Source organism: Asterias rubens, chromosome 11 (assembly GCF_902459465.1).
Source record: "Asterias rubens chromosome 11, eAstRub1.3, whole genome shotgun sequence".
Classification (NCBI taxonomy): Eukaryota; Metazoa; Echinodermata; class Asteroidea; order Forcipulatida; family Asteriidae; genus Asterias; species Asterias rubens.
The window spans coordinates 14193055-14207577 of record NC_047072.1 but is presented as its reverse complement, the minus strand read 5'-3'; the positions used below and the strand labels follow the sequence as shown (position 1 = coordinate 14207577).

Sequence of the window (14523 nt, the reverse complement as noted above, 5' to 3'; positions counted from 1 at the left end):
CAGCTTGGAGAGAAAACAATCTGGCCCTCTTTTTGAATCATGTCAATCTTGCTTTTTCTCACAACCTGAAGACATGACAAAGATGGTCGCAGGATGATCTTGAAAGAGCTTCAATATTTGCACACCTGTGCTATGACCCAAAATAAGCCATTACATTTTCAGTTTTCAAATTCCTCATTTTGTTTTGTTTTTTTGTCTTCCATTCAGGGGTGTATTCCAGATCCGACCAAGCTGAGGGAATTCGGCAGTAGACCTCCACCAGGTAGAAATTATTCCTGACTTAAGTTGATAATACCCAATGCTCATGTTCATGTGTAATAAAGAATTGTGCGCTCAAAGTCCTTTTGTCTGTGTGTCCGATATTGTTGTATGGCTGTTGGTTTTCTGTGGTTTTCTGCTAATAAATATTTTGTATGACTTATCATGAAAGCACAAAGTGTTTAAAGGAAGTATTGGTCACTCGTCTAGATTGTCTTTGGTAGGAAGAGGAGTACAGTGTAGTTATAGTTGAGCACACTGCACCCACAAACCCCCTCTTACAATAAGCCATGTAAAGAGCACTGGCATTCTAAAGAGCAGTTCCATTCCAAAACAACAAGGCAATTTCACCTGAGACCCAATTTCATAGAGCTGCTAAGCACAAAAATTTGCTTAGCATGAAATTTGTGCCTTCATTAGAACAGGATTACCAACCAAATTTCCATGTGATTTTCAGGATAAGTAAACAACAGCTGAATACCTGTAACAAGCAATATGCAACAAATGGAAATTTGGTTGGTAGTCCTGTTTTTATCAAGGAAAAAATGTCACGCTAAGCAATTTTTTGTGCTAAGCAGCTCTATGAAATTGGGCCCATGTCAACCGTGTCACTCTACATGTTGTCTCCTTCACATTTCTCTTACAAACTAAACAATTTTGTTTGTTTGCAGGTAATGAAAGACTTCACTGCACAATGATTCGAACAGGAGACGACACCAACCCTAGCAGCTCCTGCTACACCTTGTTCCTGGAATATCTTGGAGGATTGGTCCCCCTACTTAAAGGTCGAAGGGTCAGTAAGCTCCGCCCTGAATTTGTCATTTACGACCCCAAGGTGGATCAGAAACAAGGTAAGATATATGGAAAGTAAAACACACCACAATACTTGACAGTATTTCTATGACTTTTGTGTATGTTTGTTATTTAAGAAACCAAGATAATGTTAACAGCGGTTAGTAGCTTTAAGAAACTTTTGATGAAATTGTACAATGCATTTTGAACAGGCCTGTGAAATCTCTGTTTAGGCAGATATCCGCTCATTCATTTACCATAAACCGTCCCCTTTTTTTTCATTGAGTGCCGCGATTGTTTACTTCCGCTTTTTAACAAGTAGGCACTCACAGAATGAAGAAAAGAAAAGAAAAGGAAAAGTCACAAAAAAACCTCCCAGCTACACATACATAATACATCACACTCAAAGTCCTTTAACCCAATGTACATGTGCAGGGTACTTGTCAGGGATCTGCAGAACGCATATTGTACTGTCATCCATTTTCCTTGTGCTCTATGAGAACGTACACAAAGGCAGGGCACAACGTGATTGGCTACAATTATATCAATATTCATGAGAATGTCGTGGTCTTTGCAGCCGTTTGTGATTCAGTAAAACATAACGCTTTATATACCGTGGATACAGAATATAGATTCAGGAATGTGCAGCCTTGAAATGAGGCTATTAAGTAAATGCAACTCATTGCCGATAGAGGGCGTTGTATGATCGTTGGCATTGCATGTGTATTACATGTACATTAGAAACAAATTTACATGCTGTAGTGCATGTGGGCTCGAAAGGTCAAAATTGTGATTGAATGCGTTGTGTTTTTCAAACAACAGTCAAGATGTTGGTGCAACACAAGTGCGCGATATACCCTGGATGAACTAAATGATCATGTTACAGTATAAATGTCAAATTTCTTTCTTTCTTGGTCCATAGTTTTTGGGGTTTTTTTTCTCACCTTTTTTTTTGCTTGGTGGTTTTTTATCACACACTATGCCAATTCTCAATTTCTTTTCCGATTGATTAGCTTCTAGAGCTTCTATTGAGAGTGCCAGCATGGCGGAGCTCTAATCCATTTATCATTCCTACATGGATGTATTTGTTGTATAACACCTTTATGGGATTAATGATTGCGTTTTCTTGAGGGTTTATTTAATGGGTGATCCGAAGTATCTCTTAAATTGAAGAAAGTGTATCTTTAAACTTTGTCTGATCTAGGCATGAGTGAAGATGATGAGAGATTGCCTTTGGGTACGACTATTTCATCTTCAAGTAGTAGCTCCAGTTCAGATGACAGTGAAGATGAAGCATTATCGAGAATGATGAGAAGGAACGGCACATCAGTGAAAGATGGTGGAGGGAGCGGAGGGGGAGGAGGAAGCCCTAGACTTATACGGGATGGAAGTAATGGTACAGATTCACCCAGACGGAAAGAGCGCCAGTATGATAGCTTATTCTTGGAGAGTCTCCCTGAGGTAAGATGGGCAAGAAACACAGTCTAAATCTAGGCAAATTTATGTTTTAAAGAGAGTGTGTACAGTCTGTTCCTTAAGGTGAAGTGACCTGTGATGAGGTAGATAATTTACAATAATAGTAATGACAGGTTCTTATACAGCACATTTCACACTAACCTCACCAATACACTTTACATTAGTGCCCTGGTCATGGGCCAATAACATTCCTTTAATCTTTCTCAGCTCCAAGGGAAGTACACAACCCGAGCAACCGTAGCACTCCAAAGGCCTTTAATTCACAATATGCCATATGATTCACAGAGATACCAACATACACGATTTGGGCGTAGCAAATACGATTTCGAGCCGTGACTACGACGCTACGATAATACTCAATAAAACACGCTAAACAAGCTGCCCAATATAATTTTATTAAATCGAACAATACATGCAAACAACTAATGAACTATTAAGTGGAAATAAAAATTAAGAAAAACAATTGTAACAGAAAAGAAAAAAACACTTTTAATTTTAGAACGCAGTGTTGAATAATAGCGGCGAATTCACTGGAACAATGTACGTGTCTCGACGTAATGATTGTTGCGTGCCCTCCCCCGCTGGCTGGCCGGCTGAGTGTGCATTTTTTACGCTAGTGCATTTCTGCAAGATCGTACCCATTGATCTGTATTACACGATGGGGAATAGTGCACACGTGCGTGGGGAATGAGGTTGTGTGTGAGCTAACGTGTGTCGTCACAGTAACCTCATTCCTCATGTATCCACTATTATTGTGCCCACGCTGGCTGTACATGTACTTTATCGAAGCTTGGCAAAAAAATACGAAATAATGGCGACAAAAAAAGAAGACCTTCTGAACAAAAATACCTTCAACTGAGTAGCCTGTGAGGTCTAAGCTAGACAGTTTCCATGTTTTCTTACCAGTAATTGTAGCGCCGATGTCCAGACAATGCCCAAAATACGGACACGTATTTTTTGCCCAAAATTCGGACACGTTTTTTTTTTTTTTTTTTCCTCTCTCTCTCCCAATAGCTTGTTGTTGCGTTTCTGATCATTAAAACAAAAACATTTAAGTAAGGCCACCCTTTTTTATGTTACATTTAGGTAAGGCCACCATTTTTTATGTTGCATTTATTTTTGAAACATAGTCAGAAGATGAGGGAAATCAGGTTTTTTTTTCAATTTTTTTTTCACTGGCCACTAAAAACATTTGTAGCTGTTCTGTTGATGCATACAGGTAATTGTTATTTCACAACAATGCCTGAAAATGAGCTAATTAGCATTGCAGAGAGTAATAGAAAGATCGGTTTAGGGAGCCCAAGCTGCGCTCGCCCTTAACATTTGGGAGATGCTACTCTTTTTTAAAATTCAATGTTGGCATCTCTGGATTCACTCCTCTTGGGAATGATATCTTAAAGCTTTCCATGGATACATTTTCTTATTTTACTTCCTTAAAGCAAAATCGCCTTGTGGAGGTGACCTCCAATATATGGGGCACAAAGTTCAAGATTCATGGCCTGGCACGCTTCCTGCCATCCAACCTCGGTCAGGTCAACTACAGGACGAGCCTCCTTCATCTACAGCCCCGGCAGATGACCATCGCTCTTGTGGAGCTTCGCCCTGATGCCAAGCCACGGAGGGATGATGATGCAGACTTTGATCCCAATGTATTCAGTGAGGATGAGGATGACCCTGGAGGTAAGAGGTCAACCACGGTTTATGAAATCTTTTCATTCCAATTGTATTTCCCATTAGGAAAAATAATGGCATCAGTTAGGAGCAGTGTTACAGGTACAAATACCCCCAAGAAATGTTCACTTGCTAATTTTGATGTTTGTGTCTTTTCAGAGCCACCTCCACAACCCCCCTTGAACAGAGCTGGTGGCCCCGCCCCAATTGCTCCAATGAAATCGACCAATCGTAGCTTCTCAAGTAGTGATCTTGATGTTGCTGACCAGGAACCCCCTCCACCTGCAATGGAAGTTCCCAGGCAACGTGAAGTAACCAATGAGAATATCCCCCCTGCGTCTAAGGTCCAACCTGATCGAGAACAGTTCATTAGGCAAGGGGCAGTACCAAAACGGCGGACTACAAATATACTTAAAAACTCATTGGAAGCATCCACAACAGTGGCAGGGAGAACAGGATCACTAGACGTCGTAGAAAATGCCCATATTATAAATGGAACCACTGAAATTGTGGATGGAACCCTGCTTTCAAGCGACCCATGTGATTTTGAAGAACTGCAGTCTGACATGCCACGCTGGGCAGATAGTGCAAGCCAGTTGATTCCAAGCAGTGTCTCACAGCACCACCAGGCTGATGGTGTGACCAACCAAACAATGGACCACAAATCTCTGTTGATGGAAGTGCATGAGGGCTGCAGTAGTGGGTCGCCGTCGCACAAGAAGCTTGACAGCTTACGACGTGGAACCGAGAGAGATTTATCAGTGCAATCACAACGGAATCTGAGTCCGGCGTCGAAGTGCAATCGACCAAGGTCTAGCTCCACTCCAAAGATTACAATGCAAACAGACAACAGAAACAATTTACAGAACGGTAGCGGGGGAGATAGTAGTCCATCAGGGGTGGGGAAGTCACCCCAGGAAAAACGCAAACGTCCTAAGTCTAAGACTCGCAGCAGGAGTGAAAGCTGTGCTGGGACGTCGTCCAGTGGTGGCAGGCAAACCACACAGAATCAAGACAGTGAGATTGTCCCCGAGCAAGAAAAGACTACAAAGAAGATGAAGGAGAGACGTACATCCCTCTGTGGCGGGGGAAGTCCATCCAGAGGGAACCTGAAAATTCAAGTCGACAGCTCAGAGAGTGAAGGTGCCGATAACAGCAGTGATGAGACACCAGCTAGCAGTTCCAAATCCCGTAAGGCTAAGCTGATGAGGCAGTACGCAGACTGTAAATCAAGGGTGTTTGTTATGCACAACAAAGCACCCCTCTGGAATGAGGGTACCCAAGTGTACCAATTGGACTTTGGTGGGAGGGTGACCCAAGAATCAGCTAAGAACTTCCAAGTGGAGTTAAATGGCAAACAGGTAAGCTTCTCTTTTTTTTACGGGAGGGTATACTTCAGACTGCAAGATGCGTATTATATGATTTGGTAAAATCAAGACACTTGTATTGCATTGAGGTCTGAGGTTCTGTTCTACTATTCAGTAAGTTCTTTGTTCAGTTCAACCATTTATATACAACCAGTCCAATTGACTTACTTATCCAATTGATTCTCCTGACATCCCTGCACTGGACAAATCAAATAACACAAAGTTCATCAGGTGACCGTTTTACATATTAAATTAGTTCATTGTTTTTCCTGCCTGCTTCAGGTGATGCAGTTTGGTAGAATCGATGGCCACGCTTATACATTGGACTTCCAGTATCCGTTTGCGGCCCTTCAAGCTTTTGCAGTTGCACTGGCAAACGTTACGCAACGCCTGAAGTGAATATGAAACACTTGATGAAGTCGCCAACGGGAAATGATTTCTACGGCAACCAGTCATTAATGTAGAAATGAGTGCATACTCTTCTTCACTCACTTTAAAGTAGGCTTGTTGTAAAAGCGGGTGGTTCTATTTTGCTTATTTGCGACTAAGCAGAGAGTCGACCGGTTTTCAACTTATAAAGGGACGTTACAAAATTGCTATATTTTTATTTCAGCCTCTTAACTTGCTAGATAATAATCATAGAACATGCCCATAACAATGTTTGCTAACCATGGTGAGAAAAAGACCATCAATGTTTGCTAACCATGGTGAGAAAAAGACCATCAATGATTGCCAAAACGACAAGCTATACTAGAAATTTGATGTAGAAAAAAGCATAGGTGGAAACTTTGTTTAAAATCAACTCAAGATGCAAGCATTAATTACCAATGTTGTACCTTCCCTTTTAACCACATCAGTTTAATCAAACAAAGTGTAGCTTAAGGAAAAAACACCAGCTTGTAAAGTTTTCACTGAATTATTCTGTGCACTGACTTTTTACATTTGCCACCCGACATTGAAGCTAAAGTGTCATACACTATGGACCTGAGAACTTTGAATATTTAGTTTAACAATGGGGGGAAATCATGGAAGGGGAAGTAGAAATATGCACATTTGGCATATTTGTAATTCAAAATGTTTTTTTGTTTACTACGCACCACTAAAGGTTGATATGATAATGCATTGTAAAGACAATTTCAGATCTACGTTTTGAATAATCTCTGTTTTGGGGGGGAGGGGGTAAACTACAGCAGTTGTCATGTACAATTTACTGATAGATAATGAGGAAGTTTGTTGCTGCAAAAAGCTCCTTGTTTTCATGTTGGACTATTTACTTTGTAAGAGGATGGGATGGGGAAGGAAGGGAATGATTTGTCATTGATGTCAGTAGAACGTCTGCTGCAATCAAGTGCTTACTGCCACCATTTATGGTTCGTACCTTGACCAAAATACGTTCTGCCTAAATTTGAAAACTTTGTTTTTATTTAAAAAGACCATTCGCTGCATCATGGCTGCTATCGCTGCATACAATTGAGCATCTCAGAAAACACAAATGCAATAGTGTATGATATTTTAAGTCAAACTCTAAAATATATATAAAAACGATACTGGGTGTACATTTTTGATTAATTTAAAAAAATAAAAATAAAAATTGTGTTTACTTAATTTTCTCGACGCCAACACTACATCATTAGTTTATATATTTTTTGTCTTGATTTTCGAAAAAATATGAATGCATTAGCAAAAAGAATCCAAACTTAAAAGTATATATTACAAGCCAATAGTGAATCTTAAAAAACAACTCAACTTTATCTCAAAAGGGCAAAGTTGCAAATTTTTTATTTATTATCTGTTTCTTTCTTTAAAAGAAACTGTTGAGATGTAAAATGCACTGCACACAACTGTAGCAACAAGCTAAATATATCACTGTAACTCATATAATGAGAACAAGTTTGTTGTCATTGAAAGACTGTACCCTTTGCAACTCCTTTTGTGTTTTTAAGACGTTATATCAAATAGTTTAATACAAACAAATATTTGATATAAGTGAAAGGGTAAAAATGAAAACAAAAGGAACAGTAGTATATTAAGGCCAAAAACAAATGTAAGGTTGTGGTCTGAACATTTGATTCTCCCAACCGGGTAGATAATTTTGTTTTGATAAGGAAATTTTTAAAAAGGTATATTGCTTAAAGGCAGTGGACACTATTGGTAATTACTCAAAATAGTTATTAGCATAGAACCTTACTTGGTAACGAGTAATGGGGAGAGTTTGATAGTATAAAACATTGTGAGAAACGGCGGCTCCCTCTGAAGTAACGTAGTTTTTGAGAAAGAAGTGATTGTCCACGAATTTGATTTTGAGACCTCGGGTTTAGAACTTGAGGTCTCGAAATCAAGCATCTGAAAGCACACAACTTCGTGTGACAAGGGCGTTTTTTCTTTTATTATTATCTCGCAACTTTGACGACCAATTGAGCTCAAATTTTCACAGGTTTGTTATTTTATGCATATGTTGAGATACACCATGTGAGAAGACTGGTCTTTGACACATACCAATAGTGTCCAGTGTCTTTAAGAGCAAAACAACTCCGCTTCTAAAACTCATAAATAAGTTATATAACATTAAATGTCTTAAGTTTGTGGTGTTAATGTCACGGACTATAAAGTAAATGTTCTGCACATTGATAAAATACAGAAGATTTTTTTTTTTTTGCTGCTCAAGTCCAATCCTGTTAAAGCATATTGCTTGAAATGAATCAGTGTGAGACTTTTTGGGACAGTAGGTGGCAGCAGACTAACCAGGTAAATACATTGTTATACGCAACACTGCGCCTTTGTTTATGGGGCTGATGGTGGCTTGACGCATGCATTTTGTGTGTCTACCTAGTCCACATCTATTGGCCTTGCCAACTAAGTGGTTCTGTGTGCATTCTTTAATGCAATGGTGAAGGGCTAGTGGAAATTTACCTGGTAAGTTTGCTGCCACCTATAATCCCCTTTAATCCCAAACTTGGCATCAAATGCAAGGGATGTGTGTTCAAATAGATTACCAACACAACTTTTGAGGATAAAATGAGTGCTTCCCAAGTCGGATTAGCTGTATACTGTCGATTGTAAGACCTGATAGTAAAGTAGTGATTAAGTTTTTAGTATTGGTTGAATGTAAACAGCGTCAGGAGAGTTGACATGCGAAAACATTTGCCAAAGAGGTTTTTGTTGTTTTGGTATATACCTGTACTGGAGTGCGTTTTGGTGGTCCTAACCAATAATAATAACATGCATTTATATAGCGCTTTTAAGCGTATTAAAACACAAGGTTTCTAAGCGGCAATAACTGTTTCAGTTCAGTTGCCCATTGGTTAATCATTCACTGTCCAATGACCGAAACAGTTACTGGTAACGACCGCCAAAACGCACCCCTGGTATGAAGCCCAACTTTCCCTGAGGTACCCAAATGGGAAACCTTGGGGTAACAGGGACTTCCTTAATGGCGGGAAAGATGTCTGGGTTCTGTAACAGAGGCAATACTTAAATTATGAGCAGTTCTTTTCATGGTATGTTGTCATTCTGCTGTTACCAGGTCAAACTTTGCCAAAGGTCAACAACATGCATTGTATAAGGCTCTATAGTCAGTGTGCTTTTTTTTGTTTACTTTAAGAGCTTTAAGGAACTGACTGTGAGCTTACTGTGATTGTAGCTTCATCCAAGTATTATAACACGCTTAAAGTAAATTTAACTTCCATTTACTTGTATACTCCTTTTTTCTCTCGAGTGGAGTTATATTACTCCTTTTATTATTTAAAATCATCCATAGTAAACCTCCAATTTACAACTTCTTTTAGTAGTTTATTTTAAGTTTTATCATAAATCCTTGCCCATTAAATTAACTGAAATTCAACAGCGACTACATGTATGTTTAACATCATTATTTAGAATAACAAATTAGTCAAATTTTGAGATGAAAAATGTGCCAAAGGTAATGTTGTGAAAATGTATTTCTCAAACATTTATGTGTGACAGCATTTTCAAACTAAGCAACTTATTTTTAATTTTTTTGTTTTTGTTCTTTTCCAAACCTGTTTGCGATTATTTTGTGCTTTTGTGCTGGTTTTTTAAAAACAGTTTATTGCTTAAAAGCAGAAAATTGTAATATCTGCTTGAAGTGTGTGAGGTATATCTAAAGCCCCTTTTTCAAGTAGGGAACTTTTCCCATGAGGTAGTTGTCCGCCTCGTTAAGGAGAAACAAAGTTTTGCAAAATTGTGTGGGGCATTTTTTTTATCACTATTGCTGATAAAGAAGTTATTTTTGCATTAATGTTGCTGGGAAAAATCATGGATGGTTTAGATTTTTGATTTGAGAAAGATTAAGGGTTACTGAAGTATGGGTTGGGCATACATTATACAAAAAGGGTGGAATTAAAGCAGACTTCAGTTAGGGGGCTACTGTTATTATTGCGCATTGCTATAATCCATTGTGGGCCTAATGGTCTGCCAATGGCTGAATGTAACAATGGTCTTTGTTTTGTATGTTTTTATGTTTTTGTTTAACTATGCATGCACTTGGTCATATTTTACCAATAATGTTTGTAGCCTTTTAATGTGTGATTGATGCTGGAATGACACGGCAGAATGGGTGTGTATGAATGGATGATTGATTTGAAGTGATGAACAACTTGTAAAAATACACTTACATAACCTGTCATTTGATTGGTTAACTTTACCACATAGGGAAACAGTTTGACCATTCCAGTTTGATGTTAGAAGCTGTTTCTGATACAGTCAGGTTATGTAGTAAAGCCAATCTGCAATTCTGCCCAGATTACTTTTGAGTCTTGGTTCAAGACGTTTGAAAGAATGTAATTTTTAACACACTGTGTGACAACTACAGTGATGCATCGAAACATGTTCAAACTTGTTTTGACAAGAGACTAACCAACCTGTGTTATTTTACAAACAAAATTTGTTTACTTTGGGAAAGAGAGACATGGGAACCATAAATATTGGCAAGTTGCTAGTGATCACTTCCATAATTAAAACCAGGTCCAAACCACAGACTACAAATTTAAACAATAATTTTACTGGGCTTGGGAAATTTTTTCACAAGATGTCTTCTCAGTTGGTGGAAGAGTTCAAATGGACACAGTCACAATTTGTCAAACATAGTGAGACAAATTAACATGTAAATGTAATGTTTGTTGTCTAAATTCGTGAAAGAGGATGTGTGTTTTGTGTGCGAGAGTTGTCTGGAGTCCTGCCTCTACTAATTGTTATATCTATGTTTCCTCTATCTAGTATGGTATTCACAGTAATTAATATTGTAAAAGTAGTATTTAAAGAGTTGTAATAAATCAGATTACCTTGAATGGAAAAAGGCAACATCTGATATTTAATTGATATCAAGTAATATATTGTAATTGTATGTTCAAAAGAGATTTTATATGTCAAGTATTGGGGTATTAAGAAGAAACAAACTGTGTATTCACACAACATTGATTGTGATAACAAACATTCTTATTATAATAAAACAAGATTTATTGTCTTGGAATCATTGTTTGGTTCTTTTAATTTAGAGTTGTAATATCGGAAAAGACACCCTCCCCTTAAAAACAAAACCGGCTTTGCACAGAACCTGTTTTGATTTGAAAATATAGCTGTAACCCAAACCAAAAAGTCTAAACACCGAACATAATGTGAAAACACCGAACATAATGTGAAAACACCAAAGGGGGCAGGCAGAGTTGCTGATTTGCTAGAAAAATTACGCAGACATAACTACCCATCAGTAACACAGGGGTGAGAGTCATTACTAACGAAAAAGTATGAAACTTGGATAGAAATTCCAAGGTACTGTTTGGTAACCCCTGTGGTTATAGATTCCAGGAGCTTTTGGAAACAGAATCCAAAGCACCAGAAAAGTAGACAAATGAGCAGGATTCCTATCTTCGTGGAAAAAAGTATTGTCAGATTTTCTTCACCAGGCCGACATAAAAAGACTGAAATCAGCCAAAAGACTGAAAAATCTCATCCCTGGTAATACCGGCCAAAAAATCCTTTATCTGTCCAATTTGTTTCATTCTGTGTTCGATTTAAAACTCAAACTCAAGTTTATGAAGAAGGGACCCCAAGGTCCTTGATTCAGTTCACAAGCCTGGTCGCCTTCTGACTAAGTTCCTGCACAAATTCATTTTAAACCTTTTTCAAGATGTTAATTATTTCCGTGTAACACGGGCCAAAAATGATGCCTACAAACCAATGACTTTCTTTCAATTAATGTTTAGGTTAATCGGAGAGAAACAAATTTTGAGGCTGAAAAAACTTGCCCCTTGAAATTTTTTCAAAATTTGCCGGAAAATTTTGATTTCCAAATCGCCTAATATTTGATAGAGGGGTGAAATGGAGTGTAAGGAGCAGAAAATTCTTGGTTTGAGTCGTCTTTCGTTGAAACTTTTATAAATCAATGTCTTAAAATGGAGCTGGAAAATATTTATAATTTTTCGATACAATCGTGCCTTAAAATTGAGCTTAAAACATAATTTCAGTCAAAACCCCTTGTCCCAAGCACCTATAGCTTGGCGACTGCCCTCTACATATAAAGGACTTTCTTTGATTTAATTTTGAGGTAAAAAAGGAGAGAAAACAAATTCGAGACTGAAAAAAGGGCAAGACTTACCCCTTGACGTTTTTTCAAAATTTGGCCGAAAAATTTTGGTTTTCCAAATCGTCTGATATTTCATGGAGAGGTGAAAAGGAGTGTGAGGAGCAGAACATTCTTGGTTTGAGTTTTCTATCTTTAAAATTGTTCAAGATATTCATTATTTTTGATATAACAATGCCTTAAAGGCAGTGGACACTATTTGTAATTACTCAAAATAAGTATTATCATAAAACCTTTCTTGGTAACGAGTAATGGGGAGAGGTTTTTTTAAATATTGTTATTATTATTATTGATAGTATACAAATACTATTTATCATCTTTGTACACGTAACGTTCGTACGCGCGTTTCAGATACACAGATGCACAACTGGTTGGGTTTGAGGTGGGTAAAAAGACGTCTGGGTACTGCAGGCCGTGTGATAGTCGTCGGACTAGTATCACACGGCAAACGATGCACTATCACACGGCTACTAAAACTAAGACATATCATGTGACGCGCTCTACAATGAAAAGGCAGAATATTTTTTAGGGGTGTTATAATATAAAACATTGTGAGAAACAGCTCTCTCTGAAGTGAAGTAGTTTTCGAGAAAGAAGTAATTTTCCACGAATTTGATTTTTGAGACCTCAGACTTAGAATTTGAGGTCTCGAAATCAAGCATCTGAAAGCACACAACTTCGTGTGACCATGGTGTGACAAGGGTGTTTTTTCTTTTATTAATATCTCGCAACTTCGACGATCGAGTGAGCTGAAATTTTCACAGGTTTGTTATTTTATGCATATGTTGAGGTACATCAACTGTGAAGACTAGTCTTTGACAATTACCAATAGTGTCCAGTGTCTTTAAAATGGAGCTTAAAATGTATTTTTTTGTCCAAACCCCTAAAAACCACGTGTAATCTGGTGACTGTATCATCTCCATACAACTGTGGATATAATTGTGGAAGATGTGGTGATGCCACGACAGTTACATCTTGGCCTAGTCGCATTAACATTATCCGCTAAACCAGGGTATCTTTCTGGCAATGAAAGTTAGGTTCAACAGTCTGGCTTTTGGGCAGGGCGGGGGTTACACGGCGTGTACAGGGGTGCTATTTGACTCCCAAAATGACGAGCCTTGCAGGACAGTAGCTGCAAATACCATTGGTGTCAACACGTTCAATAATCTAGTAGTTTGTCACATAAATGCAGGTCTTACACAATGCAGCTTTTTACACAAACCATACTACTCAATACAATTTTTATCATTATTTAAAATGCAAGTCTGTGCTAGATTTTTGTTATCAGACTTCAATCATTTTCAAATCCTGAAACTGGTGGGATTTGCTTTAAATATTTAAGAATTTGTAAAAAACTCTAAAAAGAGCTGGTGGTCCAGTGGAAGGACTCAGTGACTCCAGATGCTGGGGTCTGTGGTTCAAACCCCAGTGTGTTACTTTTTTTTTTACATTGCCTGTGTCCATTCTAAGGGTTTTAATATAACGTCGGACACCAGTTTCTTAAAAAGAGTTGGTGGTCCAGTGGAAGACTCAGTGACTCCAGATGTTGGGGTCCCTGGTTCAAACCCCACGGTGTTCTTTTTTTTTTACATTGCCTGTGTCCATTCTAAGGGTTTTAATTAACGTCAGATACCAGTTTCTTAAGAGGAGTTGGTGGTCCAGTGGAAAGACTCAGTGACTCCAGATGCTATGGTCCTGGGTTCAATTCCCACTGTGTTCCTTTTATTTTTCATTGCCTGTGTCCATTCTAAGGGTTTTAATTAACGTCAGATGCAAGTTTCTTAAGAGGAGTTTGTGGTCCAGTGGAAGGACTCAGTGACTCCAGGCGCTATGGTCCTGGGTTCAATTCCCACTGTGTTCCTTTTATTTTTCATTGCCTGTGTCCATTCTAAGGGTTTTAATTAACGTCAGATGCAAGTTTCGTGATAGGATTTTGTGGTCCAGTGGAAGGACTCAGTGACTCCAGTCGCTATGGTCCTGGGTTCAATTCCCACTGTGTTCCTTTTATTTTTCATTGCCTGTGTCCATTCTAAGGGTTTTAATTAACGTCAGATGCAAGTTTCTTAAGAGGAGTTTGTGGTCCAGTGGAAGGACTCAGTGACTCCAGGCGCTATGGTCCTGGGTTCAATTCCCACTGTGTTCCTTTTATTTTTCATTGCCTGTGTCCATTCTAAGGGTTTTAATTAACGTCAGATGCAAGTTTCTTAAGAGGAGTTTGTGGTCCAGTGGAAGGACTCAGTGACTCCAGGCGCTATGGTCCTGGGTTCAATTCCCCTGTGTGTAACTCAGGCCTTTTTATAAAAACAAATTAAATTAAAAATATTAAATTTTAGCAAAAGGAGCTTTTTCTTATTCTAGTTT

The 14523-nt window shown here is 38.4% G+C and overlaps 1 protein-coding gene across 1 annotated transcript in view; it reads left to right on the top strand.

Moving 5' to 3' along the window:
* The window catches only part of LOC117296349 (tubby-related protein 4-like), a 58166-nt gene extending 50443 nt beyond the window's left edge, over nucleotides 1–7723 (top strand). The window contains exons 10-15 of the mRNA XM_033779231.1: nucleotides 208–262; nucleotides 930–1109; nucleotides 2255–2511; nucleotides 3966–4206; nucleotides 4357–5558; nucleotides 5847–7723. Coding sequence (XP_033635122.1) covers nucleotides 208–262; nucleotides 930–1109; nucleotides 2255–2511; nucleotides 3966–4206; nucleotides 4357–5558; nucleotides 5847–5963 — 2052 coding nt within the window. The 3' untranslated portion in view covers nucleotides 5964–7723. The remainder of the gene's footprint in view (nucleotides 1–207; nucleotides 263–929; nucleotides 1110–2254; nucleotides 2512–3965; nucleotides 4207–4356; nucleotides 5559–5846) is intronic.
* Nucleotides 7724–14523: the final 6800 nt, after the last annotated feature.